At 38.9% G+C, this 12,740-nt stretch overlaps 1 protein-coding gene across 1 annotated transcript; it reads right to left on the minus strand.

Moving 5' to 3' along the window:
• Nucleotides 1-9,697: 9,697 nt before the first annotated feature.
• On the minus strand, nucleotides 9,698-12,453 carry LOC138877315 (uncharacterized). The gene is made up of 5 exons (XM_070156915.1): nucleotides 11,735-12,453; nucleotides 11,293-11,402; nucleotides 10,329-10,723; nucleotides 10,125-10,240; nucleotides 9,698-9,911 (listed from the first exon to the last, which is right to left on the minus strand). The coding sequence occupies exons 1-5, from the start codon at nucleotides 12,451-12,453 to the stop codon at nucleotides 9,698-9,700; spliced, it is 1,554 nt and encodes a 517-aa protein (XP_070013016.1).
• Nucleotides 12,454-12,740: the final 287 nt, after the last annotated feature.

Below are 12,740 nucleotides of genomic sequence, written 5' to 3' on the forward strand. Positions count from 1 at the left end.
ACTCTACGTGAACGCGGAAACTCGTACGGAAATGCGATGCTTTAGTTCTCTCAGACCTACGCGATCGCAGTTGATCACGCGATCGCGTAGAGAAACACTTAAATTCACTACCGCCTTATTTCTTCTACGCGAACGCGGCCTAGCCCACGCGTTCGCGATTCAGCACTACCCATAACTTCACGTTCGCATTCATCTTCACGCAAATGCGAAAAGCAAAAATTTCCCTGTCCCAGATTAGCCTATACGATCGCGATGAAGGGAAGTTTGCAACAGAAAAACCAGAAAATATGATCTTTCTCCAAGTCCAAAATTGGTTCGTTAAGCATCCGAAACACACACTAGGCACCCGGGACTTCAACCAAACATGCCAACAAATCCTAAAACATCATTCAAACTTGTTCCAACCTTCGGAATGCTCAAAACAACATCAAAACGCCAATTTAACATATGATTCAAGCCTAAGAACTCCAAAATCTCTCAAATTACGCTTTCGATCAAAATGTCTGTCAAACCTCGTCCGAATGACCTAAAATTTTGCACACACGTCACATTCAACACTATGGAGCTACTCCAACTTCTGAAATTCTATTTCGACCCTTAGATCAAAATCTCACTATCGAACCGGAAACTTAAAAAATTCAACTTTCAGCATTTCAAGCCTAAATAAGCTACGGACCTCCAAAACACAATCCGAACACGCCCCTAAGCCCGAAATCACCCAACGGAGCTAACGGAACCGATGGAATTCCATTTTGGGGTCATCTTCAAATTGCTCCGACTATTGTCCAAATTCTAAAGCTTAAGATCTCATTTAGGGACTAAGTGTCCCAAAACACGTCGAAACTAAAAACCAAACATCCCGGTGAATCAAAATAGCAAAAACAAACACGGGGAAAGTAGTTAATAGGGGATTGGGGTGTAAATGTTTAAAACAACCAACCGGGTCGTTACAGTGTCCCAACTCACTGGTTTATTTTTAAATCCCAAATTGAGGAGAATGTTGACTTTACTTAAAAGTCTGCGAAACCAGAAATGCGAAGTAAGGAATTCTATTAACCCGGGAGAAGGTGTTAGGCATTATCAGGTTCTATGATTCTAGCACGGTCGCTGAACTATTAATAATTGGCCTAATTATTTGATTTATTACATGTTTTAAACCTATTATGCATTTTTAAATTTATAACCGTTTTTTTAGGATTTATAGAATTATTTTTTGAACAAGTTACGATTAGCGTACACTTGCCGTTTTAGAACACATTGCAAACCGCGCTACATGAAATGCACCCATGATTTACAATATGTTTATTTTATTATTTTTCAAAGTTGTAACGATCGGGTCACATGAAATGCACACCCGAATTTGGGAATTAAGTATCACGACTATGCCACGGAAACCGTACCCATAGTCTTGATGATTTATTATCTAAACGGGCCTAAAGCAAACTACGAATGTTTAAGATATTTTTCTACACTAGTTTTTACATTAATGTAAGGGCCATAGATTATGCGATTTGTTTGTGGATGGCATGCCTCAATTTATTTCAAAGGATCGTATTCAACTAAAACAAACTACGGATGTTCATATTTAAAACTAATTTGAAGTTCAATATAAGGCTACTAATTATATACATGCTTGGGGTATATATGTTGGACCTTTAATCATTCTTGATAAGGGAATTTGGGCCAGCAGTAGCCCATTGGGTTATTCGGTCAGGGACAAATGAACGTTGAAGCTGCATAAGGCTCAGAATTTGGCACAGAAGTGAGGAACTCAAAAGCCTTTACCAAATCCGATTTTTTAAACCATGGCTGGATCATATTGGTCTCACATTAGGCGGACCACTCGCAAATATTTACTGGCTGGGCCTATCTACTTTTGCATTTTAAGACAAGCTCACATAATAAACACGTTTTGTCAAAAGTTATAAATCAATTCACTTTTATCAAAGGAGAATCAAAATACAAATCCAATTTTTGAGAGTATGCTACGCATGATTTGCAAGACATGAAAAAGGAATGTGTTTATACTATTATTCACAAGGAAAATTTATAACTAGGGGGTCAAACTGCTGAGTTTAACGCTCATGCCCATTCGCCTGGGCCCAGACTTGCTCAGGTGATTCCCAGATTGGGCCTCGTTGCAAGTCTGCCCAACTTGTATTACAGAAAATAGGTTTCTAGCTTTTAAAGATCTGGCCCATAGCCTTGGCCATTGCACCATTATGCTTACACTACGAAAATTTAATAGAAACATAATCACTTAAATCATTCCTAACAATAGTAGTTTTAATTGCAATATATAAAATCAGAAAACTAATTAACTACAGTGCATCAGGCAAAAACAAAACTTTTCATAATCAGAAAAAATTACATTATGGCCTATTAATACATAAACTACTACATTAGCAACTAATCTATTACATTAGAATCTTATGAGAAAAATACAACAGCTGACTCTATCACAACTTCTGGGAAGAAACTAACAGCCCAATGAACATCCACTCCCTTTGGATATAGTTGATCCATCAAGCTTAGTTCACTGATATGAGGCCCTCAATTCAGTACAACGACAACAAGCAAATCCAGCTTTTGAGCTTTGACACATGCTGATTTGGCCAATTAGTGGCCAAATCCACAAGTTACAGCCTATAGGCCACATGACCTCAAACAAACATTACGCTTGAATTATTTGTGAGCAGAAGAGGGATGAACAACAACTTCAATATTCACAGTTTCAGAATCAGTGTTAACAATGAAGAACATTTAACTGAAGAGGCATCTTCAAAAAAAGTTACTTTTAAGAGGAAAACTAAAATGCATCAAAGTATTTAACCAAACCGATCACACCAGATTATTTCAAACTTAAACTCACAGAATAGAGACTAATCATATCCATATCAATGCAATCAACAATTAACATGAGAATACACTCATTTATCACATATAATTTGCAGCTTTAGTCTTATATCATTTAAACAAAGCATTACACGGAGAAAAGCTGAGGTCAGTACCTTGAACAAAACAACAACAAAAACAAGCAACAAACAAATGAAGAGCTGGCTGAAACTTTGAAGAGTGAGCAGCAAACAGAACCAAACAACAGCAGTAAGGAAAATAGCCCAGAAAAACCAAGAATCAACACTCAATCTTCCAGAAAATCAGAGTACTCGAAGAACTAACCTAGAAATCTAGCTAGAAAAACTGAAGTTTTAAGGCCAGAAAAGTTTCAAAGGTTTTTTCTTTTGTATTCTGAAATTTTTTGTCAAAATGTGCTGATTAAAATCTGTGGAATGAAGGAATAGCTTTCCTTTTATAGGGGATCCCCAAAATAGAATCAAAATAACATATTCTAACCTAAATTACCTAAGGGTCAGATAGTACAACATCTTTTGACAGTTGTATGTCCTTTTCTCACCCAATTTCACCATCTTTTGCTAAAAATGGGGGCAAATGTCCAAAATACTAGAACCGTCTGATATTAACCCTATGTAAAATCCAATTTTACCCTTTTATTTACTGACTATTCCAATTCTAACCAATTCTGATCCTATTCTGATTTTAAAGACCTTTAGGAAACCTCATAAGCATTGTTTCAAGTGTTCTTTTAATTCCAAAATCAGTCTTTAGCTTAAGGGCATTCAGGGTTTAAATAAAAAAAGTCTATATATAATTAGTAAATTAAACAGGCTCGCATAATTAACCTAAAACAAAACAAGATTCAAACAACTAACACAACTAAAAAGTAAACAAACCAGAATTATAATGAAACTGCAAAGAAACCCTAGAAACTAACCTACTCAGTTGCCAAGTTAAACAATTTAATCAACTAATTTTTCTAACAACTAACCAAAAATAGACTGAACAGCTCATTAATCAACTTAAGTAACATTATTCTAATTAACTTGAACTAAAAACGAAGCATAAAATAAAACAAACATAAGACAGAAATATGAAAGAAATAGAAAAATCATGCTATTTATCAAACCTAAAAGTTAACCCTAATTAAACTAAGTTTATGTAATTGAAATTAAACTTCAGATGGTGAAATCCTAACATGCTTTGATTAATCTAATAAACAGATGCAAAATAAACAAACAAAACAGTCATGAACAAAAGAAAAGAACTAAAATTGCAAACCTAAAACATGCGGCTAAAAAGAAGAAAGAAGATGAAAGAGACGAAATCAAAAGAAAAATAATGAAAAAGGTTTTACCAAGGACTTGCTTCACATTTGGACCAGTCAAGAATTCGGACAGGCTTCAACGGGGCGAGATGAACTTGGACGACCATTAATCAATTGTTCTCACCAAGAACAATCGACTAATGGAAGTCTTAGGTTCAAGCAAACCAGAAATTGACCAAAAAAATCAAAAAAGGGAAAAAGTTAGGGTTTTGTGATTCCATGGTGTTAATTTGGCACTGTTTGAGGATGCTCCGCTGCCGTAAAGCGATTTTCGGGCGGCGAAGATGGGCGGAGCCGGGAGGGAGTCCTAGGACGGCTAGGGTTTTCTCTGATTTGGGGTGAGAGACGAAGTGAAAGGGGGTCTATGGGGGGGATTTAGTTCGAACAGTATTATACAAAAGGGGCGATCAATTCCCAGCTGTTAGATTCATAGTGATCAACGGCTGAGATTAAGGAGGGGCAATACGGGGTCGTTTTGGGGCTAAGGAGATTGGACCGGTTTTATGGGATTGGGCTGGGTCTGGACTAGGCAGATTAGGACATTAAATTTGGCCCAATTTCAAATTAATCCCTTCTTCCAATTTCTTTTTCTTATTTTCCTTTTTTTATTTGTTTTATTTTTCTTTTCTTTAATTAAAATCCTAAATTAATCTAATTTGTAAAATTAAACTAATTATCTATCTATAATATTTACAAAAAATTAGATGATCCTAAATTAAAAGAGAAAACTACTAATCTAATATTAAAAGCTAAAATGTAAAAATGAGCAATATATTTTGTGATTTTATTTGAATAATACAATTAATTAATCCTAAACTATAAACACAAAGTTTAGTATGCAATACATGATGTTTTTGACATTTTTAGAGGCATTTTCATGATTTTAATAAAAATTAAACGTGCACAAAAATGTGAACAATTAATAAAATCCTACAAAAATCCTATAAAATTGCAAACAATTTGGAAAAAATCTTTGTAGGAGCATTTCTAATAGGGCAAAAATTACATGCTCACAACTGCCCCTCTTTGCTCGAAAATACGAAGAGTTTTTGGGCAAAGATAAAATGATCAATTATGAGCGATTTTTGCCCGTCTGGATACTCCCTAGGAAGCATTTTTTGGGAAAAGTCTGACCGAACCTTGCTTCGGAGGTTGCCTACATATCTTTGGCTATAAAGGAATCAGGTCAGTGTAGTTCTGAAATTTTTGGTAGCTAGACTACCGAGAAACTATGATTTCAGTGTTGTTGCTGCTGTGTCTGCTTGCTGAGCTCCTTATTACACCAAAATGAAAGATAAAAAGCTAAACTAGCTAAGCCTTCCTGCAGACTCTGATCTGAATCTTGATGCTCGTTAGCTGCAACCGCTGATTCATTCTTCTTCATTTTTCCGGATCAAGGCGGGACATGCAAAGCTTGTGACTTCAATCATATCTTGAGTAGTCCGCATTCATTCTTCTTCATTTTTCCGGATCAAGGTGGGACATGCAAAGCTTGTGACTTCAATCATATCTTGAGTAGTCCGCATCTTTTTTTCGCTTCTACATTTAGAGTTCAACTTCTTTTCTTGTTTTTCTTTTCTTTTATTTGGATTGAGACTTCTTCTTTTGGTCATCTCAAACCTTGTGCCTTATGGTAAAAACCTGTTCAGGAACCAAAACAAACAAACGAACAAAATTTTTCTGCCCCAGTTTTCACTAGGAAAATTTCGTGAACATTGCAACAAAAATCTAAACTATTTCTTTATTGAAAGCAATAAAAATCAGGATTGTGTATCCTTGTGAAAAAGAGATTAGGGAGTGGAACCGTATATCTAAAATGAAATTAAATTTGGGATCGGAGGCCCTAAGTTGGAAAGATTACCAGGTTATGCTGGCATCAACTAAGGAATGAGACCCTACATTTGAAAAGATTACCAGGTTATGCTGGCATCAGTCAGGGAGTGGGACCCTATGTCAAAAAAGATTACCAAGTTATGCTGGAAAAATCATCGGATTATGTCGGAAAGGTCTTCGGGTTATGCCGGAAAAGTCATCGAGTTATGGCGGAAAGGTCCTCGGGTTATGCCGGGGAAGTCATCGGGTTATGCCGGAAAGGTCCTCGGGTTATGCCGGGGAAGTCATTGGGTTATGTTGGAAAGGTCCTCGGGGTATGCCGGGAAAGTCCTCGGGTTATGCCGGGATCAACTAGGGGGTAAGATCCTATGTTGGAAAGATTACCAGGTTATGTTGGCATCGACTAGGGAATGGGACCCTATGTTGGAAAAGGCATAGCTAGAGACTGGAACCCTATGCTACCATGATTTTGATATTTTCTTCATCTTCTCTTCATTTTATTTTTGGTATTTTTTTATTTAAAAAAATGAAATGAAATGCAGGAAAGAATCTTGGAAGAGACTTCCCTTTTGGATTGATTATTGTTGCAGGGCTGTTTCCAAACCTTGTGCAATTTCTTTTGGTTGCACCTGCTTCCTGCAAGGTCGCTTTGGATTGCACCTGTTTTCCTGTTTTTCAAACAAAGAACAATTTGTCAGTTTGAAATGGTGGTTGGTTTTGTGGCCTTTATTGTTTCAATCACTTGATCTCGGCCCAGCTCTTTCAATAAAATCTCCATTGCTTGCTGGCTTTCTGGAAATTGGCTTCATTTCTACACCCGGGAACCTTGACTTTTCCCAAGTTCCACTAATCAGTGTGGGGCTTAGCCTTTTCCACCTTATTTTGCCTTTGTGGTCACTTGACTTTAATTTCTTTTCTTTTCAAGAGTTTTTAACTTTAGAGCATCGGCCATCATGGCCAGTCGAGGTTGACTTGATGTACCTGTTGAGGCCGGGTGCTTTCTTGAATATTAACTTTTGTCAGACAAAACCCTGTAAAACCAATCTTGCCATCTTTTCTTTATATTAGTTTCGGAGGAGAGTTAGACCGAAAGGGATTTAAAGAAAAGTGAACAACGGACATGATAATGAATTTAAACGAGAAGTGTCCCTTTCGGGTAAAGGAAAGAAGGACTTATCTAGAGTGCATGCAGACTTCAATAGACATGACATTCTTCTTGGACTAGATACCTGATCTGTGCAAACTATCCAAATCTCATAAACCCATCATAACTTATATCTCAAAATCGAGAAACCTTGCCTGGACTATATCAATGCTGAAGGTTGTAAGGGATCCCTTTTTCGATTAGTGGCGCCCTTTGCGGGTTTTCACCAACCGACCTCTCTCATTTGTCTTCTCACCATTTCCTTGTAGTTCTCTTTGAGAGTTTTCACTAACAAGACTCTTAATTTCAATTTCTCTGCTCACCATCGCCTTACGGTGCCCGTGTGAGTTTTTACCAATAAGACTCTCTCATTTAACTGTATCAGATCCAAGTAACCTCATCCTCCAATTTTTAACATCTTTACTGATTGATCGGAAGGGCTTGAACAGGATTTTGGGGTAAAAATAATTTGGATTGAATTTCAACTTTGGAACCTTTCAGGCGAACCATTACCGAACCATTATAACATCTGCCCCAGTTTCAACTTTTGGGGAAATGTGGATTTTTCTTTTGGTGTGACTGGACCCCAGAGAGAGGATACCTACGTATCCTTTTGGAATCAAGTCGAACGTAGTTCAGGAAAACTTTGTTTTTGATTTTTTATTTTACAATATTTTCGGGTTCCAAAGAGGGTAATCAAAGAAAGGTACCCAGCTCAAAGGGTTCGCAAAGGGTTAACAGTGTTTGGGTAGCAAGAATGAAAGCATTCGTCATCCCAATCGGAGAACATCTGTACTGTAGAAGGGTTAAACATAATGCCTTTTGACCGCGTCTGCATTGACAGCTATTTCGAGGTCGTTTCCTTCAATGTCTCCTAAGTACAACGCCCCTTTCGGCAACAATTTCCTTATGATGTACGGACCTTTCGAGTTTGGAGCGAACTTTCCTTTTGCTTCTTTATGATGCGGGAGAATACGTCTCAAGACGAGTTGCCCAACTTCAAAATTTCTAGGTTGCACTTTCTTGTTGTAGGCGCGGGCCATTCTTTGTTGATACAACTGCCCATGGCAAACTACAGCCATCCGCTTGTCATCAATCGGGGTTAATTGTTCTAGACGAGTCTTGACCCATTCATTTTCCTTAATCTCAACTTCAACAATGATTCGAAGAGATGGAATTTCAACTTCTGCGGCTATTACGGCTTTAGTGCCATAAACCAATAGATAGGGTGTTGCCCCAACTAAGGTGCGCACAGTGGTACGATATCCCAACAATGCAAAAGGCAACTTTTCATGCCATTGTCTAGAACTTTGAATCATTTTCCTGAGGATCTTCTTGATGTTTTTGTTCGCTGCTTCAACAACACCATTAGCTTTGGGGATGCGTGATCTTAAATTGTTCGCATATCTCCCTCATGAAATGACTGTTCAAATTTGCAGCATTATCCGTAATGATAGTTTTAGGAATACCAAAATGGCACACAATGTTGGAATGCACGAAGTCCACCACTGCTTTCTTGCTAAACGCTTTGAGAGTGACTGCGTCAACCCACTTTGTGAAGTAGTCAATGGCAACTAAAATGAATCTGTGCCCATTTGAAGCTTTCGGCTCGATTGGCCCAATGGCATCCATACCCCAAGCAACGAACGGCCACGGTGCTGACATAGGATGTAGTTCTGAAGGCAGTGCATGAATCAAGTCACCGTGTACTGGACACTAATGACACTTTTGGACAAAACTGAAGCAATCCTTTTCCATGATCATCCAGTAATAACCTGTTAGAAGGATTTTCTTTGCAAGGAAATATCCATTCATATGGGGTCCACAGACACCTATGTGCACTTCATTCATGATTCTTCCGGCCTCTTGGGCATCCACGCATCTTAAAAGGTTCAGATCTGGAGTCATTTTATACAGGACTGCTCCGCTCAAGAAGAAATTACTGGCGAGCCTTCTAATGGTTCTTTTTTGGTCTCCACTAGCTTGTTCGGGATATTCATTTGTTTTCAGGAATCTTTTGAAATCATGATACCATGGCTGAGCATCTGGTTCCATCTCAATTGTACTACAGTAACCATGCCTTTCTCGGATTTGGATTTCCAATGGGTCAATGTGGACATTGCCCAGATACGGGAGCATCGAGGCCAAAGTAGCTAGTGCATCGGCTAACTCATTGGGAAATCAAGGAATGTACCTGAACTTGACGGATTTGAACCGCTTGCTAAGATCTTCCACATGTTGCCTATATGGAATAAGCTTGATATCCCGTGTTTCCCATTCACATTGAGCTTGTCGAATGATCAAGTCAGAATCTCCCATGATTAACAATTCTTCCACATCCTGATCGATTGCCATGTTCATGCCCATAATGCAGGCTTTATATTCGGCAGTGTTGTTCGTACAAAAGACCGAAGCCGAGCCGTGGCTGGATAGTGCTGACTAATGGGCAAAATTAAAATTGACCCAATCCCGACACCTTTTGCATTCACAACTCCGTCAAAGAACATTTTCCAAGCATTGGTGTCTTCTGGAATCACTTAAACTGAATTTACTTCCTCATCCAGAAAGTAGGTACTCAAAGGATGATATACATCATCAATTGGATTCTCAGCTAGCTGATCTGCCAAGGCTTGAGCTTTCATTGCCATGTGGGTGACGTAGACTATGTCAAACTCGGTGAGCAGGATTTTCCATTTCGCAAACCTTCCTGTGGGCATCGGCTTTTGGAATATGTACTTCAATGAATCCAATCTGGTGATGAGATAGGTGGTATAAGCAAACAAGTAATGCCTGAGCTTCTGAGCGACCCAAGTTAGGGCGCAACAAGTTCTTTCCAACAAAGTGTACTTGGCTTCATAACTAGTGAACTTCTTGCTCAAATAGTATATGGCTTGTTATTTCTTCCCGGTCACATCATATTATCCAAGAACACATCCAAAGGAATTCTCCAGCACTATCAAGTACAGGAACAAAGGCCTTCCAGGCTCGAGTGGAACCAACACTGGAGGATTCGACAGATATTCTTTGATTTTGTCGAAAGCGTCCTGACACTCATCTGTCCATCTAATCACTACATCTTTCTTCAACAACTTAATATGGGCTCACACGTTGTAGTCAGCTGCGCAATGAATCTGCTGATGTAATTCAACCTTCCAATAGGCTCATAACCTCTTTCTTAGTTCTCGGAGGGGGCAAATCTCGAATAAACTTTATCTTTGTTAGATCTAGCTCGATGCCCCTCTGACTGACTATAAACCACAAAAGTTTTCCAGATGGAACTCCGAATGCACATTTAGCTGGATTTAATTTCAAATCATACTTACATAGACGCACAAAGAACTTCTTCAGATCCCGCACATGGTCATCTTGGGTTCTTGATTTAATGATCACATCATCCACATACACCTCAATTTCCTGGTGCATTATATCGTGAAAGATGGCAGTCATAGCTCTCATGTAAGTTGTCTCAGTGTTCTTCAAACCAAATGGCATGACCCTGTAACAGTAATTACCCCAAGGTGTGGTGAAAGCCATCTTTTTGCGTCTTCTTCTTCCATCAGAACCTAATGATACCCAGCATAACAATCCATGAAAGGCTGTATCTCATGTTTGCCACAGTTGTCAACAAGGATGTGGATGTTTGGCAATGGAAAGTTGTCCTTGGGGCTTGCTTTGTTCAAATCTCGATAATCAACATACACTCGGGTTTTCCCATCTTTCTTTGGCACCGAGACCATATTAGCCAATCATGTGGTGTATCGGACCACTCGGATCACACCCGCTTTCAACTGTTTGGTGACCTCTTCTTTGATCTTGTCACTAATGTTTGTTTTGAACTTTCTCGGTTTTTGTTGGACAGGGGGGGGATAATCGGGGTAAGTTGGCAATTTGTGCACCATTAAATCAACACTCAGTCTTGGCATATCATCATAGGACCATGCAAACACATCTTTGAATTTGAACAAAAGTTGGATTAATGCATACCTAGTTCTTTCATCAGTGTGGATGCTTATCATGGTTTCTTGGACCTCTTCCGAACTACCCAAATTAACTGGCTCAATTTCATTTAAGTTTGGCTTAGGCTTATTCTCAAATTGTTCCAGTTCTCAATTTATTTGCCTAAAAGTCTTACCTTCATCATATTCTGGTTCTTGATTCATTATTTCAAAGTTAGACAGCGTGTTAGGATCTAGGCATGAAGTCCGCAAGCATGTCATGTTATTTAAGTCCGCATTATAAGATCTGTAAAGAGAGATAAGAAAAAAATAACAAAAATTAGAAAGAATAAAGAGAGATATTCATAGATGATGAAATATTGATTTCATTCATTGAATTTAAAGATAGAAGGGTTTACATAGGAATTTAAAAGACAGTAAACTAAAAACGTTCGAGTTACACCCTGAAATAACTCAGAATGCAGAAAAATGGCAAGACTGAACTACCGGGATTCCCACCTGACTGGGACTGGAGTAGCCTTCAAATTTTGAAGCTTGGCATTTAGCCCCATATATTACACCTCAACAGTGCTTGAGCCTTCACCCGGCTGGACTATGTGAGCCTCGTATAACATCTACCTCATTGCTTCACAGATGTCTTCAATTTCTTCAGCCATGAAGGCCTCTTTTTCTTCTTCTATGTAGCTTGGATTAACAAAGGTTTTGGCGAGATATGGGACCGGCTGAGGCAGAACACACCCATCGTTCTTACATTTATTAGCCCATTTTACGTCGGCTTCTGTAGCTCGGAAACCGACACCAAAGAAGTTCTCACTTGCAGTCAAGGTGATGGGCTCTACAATGCCTTGCAAAGATGCCCCTAGCCCTTTCCCGGGCTTGTAGTCATGCTTGATCATCTCACTAGAGACCATGATTGACGCATTTGACAAGAAAGGTTGAGGACACGGGGTTCCTTCCTCACACTGGTCCGCGACCACAATCTCAAAATCTTGGTAGACTATGTGCTCGCTACCTTCTCTAGACTCCAGACATGGGACTGATGGGTCCCTGTAGATTGATTTCTCATCCTCTCCGTAGACCACGATTTCTTGGTATTCATGTTCACACTTAACCATTTGGTGGAGAGTAGAAGGTATGGCCCCTGCCGTATGGATCCAAGGCCTTCTTAGGAGAAAATTGTAGGAGGTGTCCATGTCCAAAACCTGAAATGTTACTTCAAAATCCATAGGGCCGATGGTTAGGATCAAATCAATCTCTCTTATCGCGTCCATTTTGACTCCATCAAAAGCACGTACATAAACATTGTTGGGTCTGATCCTTTCAGTCCTAATTTCCATTCTCTGTAAGGTCGAGAGAGAGCAGATGTCAACCCTAGATCCTCCATCCAACATAACGCTTTTCACGTAGTATCATTCACATTTAACGCTCAAATGAAGAGCTTTGTTGTGGGAAGCCCCTTCTAGTGGCAAGTCATTTCAATTGAAGGAGATCCAGTTGACTTCAAAAAAATCATTCCGCCATTCTTTCCAATTGTTCAATGTTTTCTTGACTGGAACATATGCTTCATTAAGCGTCTTTAACAACACTTTCTGATGCTCATTCCAGCTTATCAGCAGGGACAAAA

The sequence above is a fragment of the Nicotiana sylvestris genome, chromosome 9, assembly GCF_000393655.2.
Source record: "Nicotiana sylvestris chromosome 9, ASM39365v2, whole genome shotgun sequence".
In the NCBI taxonomy this organism is placed as follows: Eukaryota; Viridiplantae; Streptophyta; class Magnoliopsida; order Solanales; family Solanaceae; genus Nicotiana; species Nicotiana sylvestris.

Excerpts from the sequence above, each read along its gene's own strand:
- LOC138877315 (XM_070156915.1), bottom strand. The coding sequence starts at position 12,453 with ATGGAAATTAGGACTGAAAGGATCAGACCCAACAATGTTTATGTACGT. Across the intron at positions 10,724-11,292 it reads AGAACCAGAATATGATGAAG|GTTCTGATGGAAGAAGAAGA; the intron begins GTAAGACTTTTA and ends GGGTATCATTAG. Across the intron at positions 9,912-10,124 it reads CCTGGAAGGCCTTTGTTCCT|ATTGGATTCATTGAAGTACA; the intron begins GTACTTGATAGT and ends TCTCATCACCAG.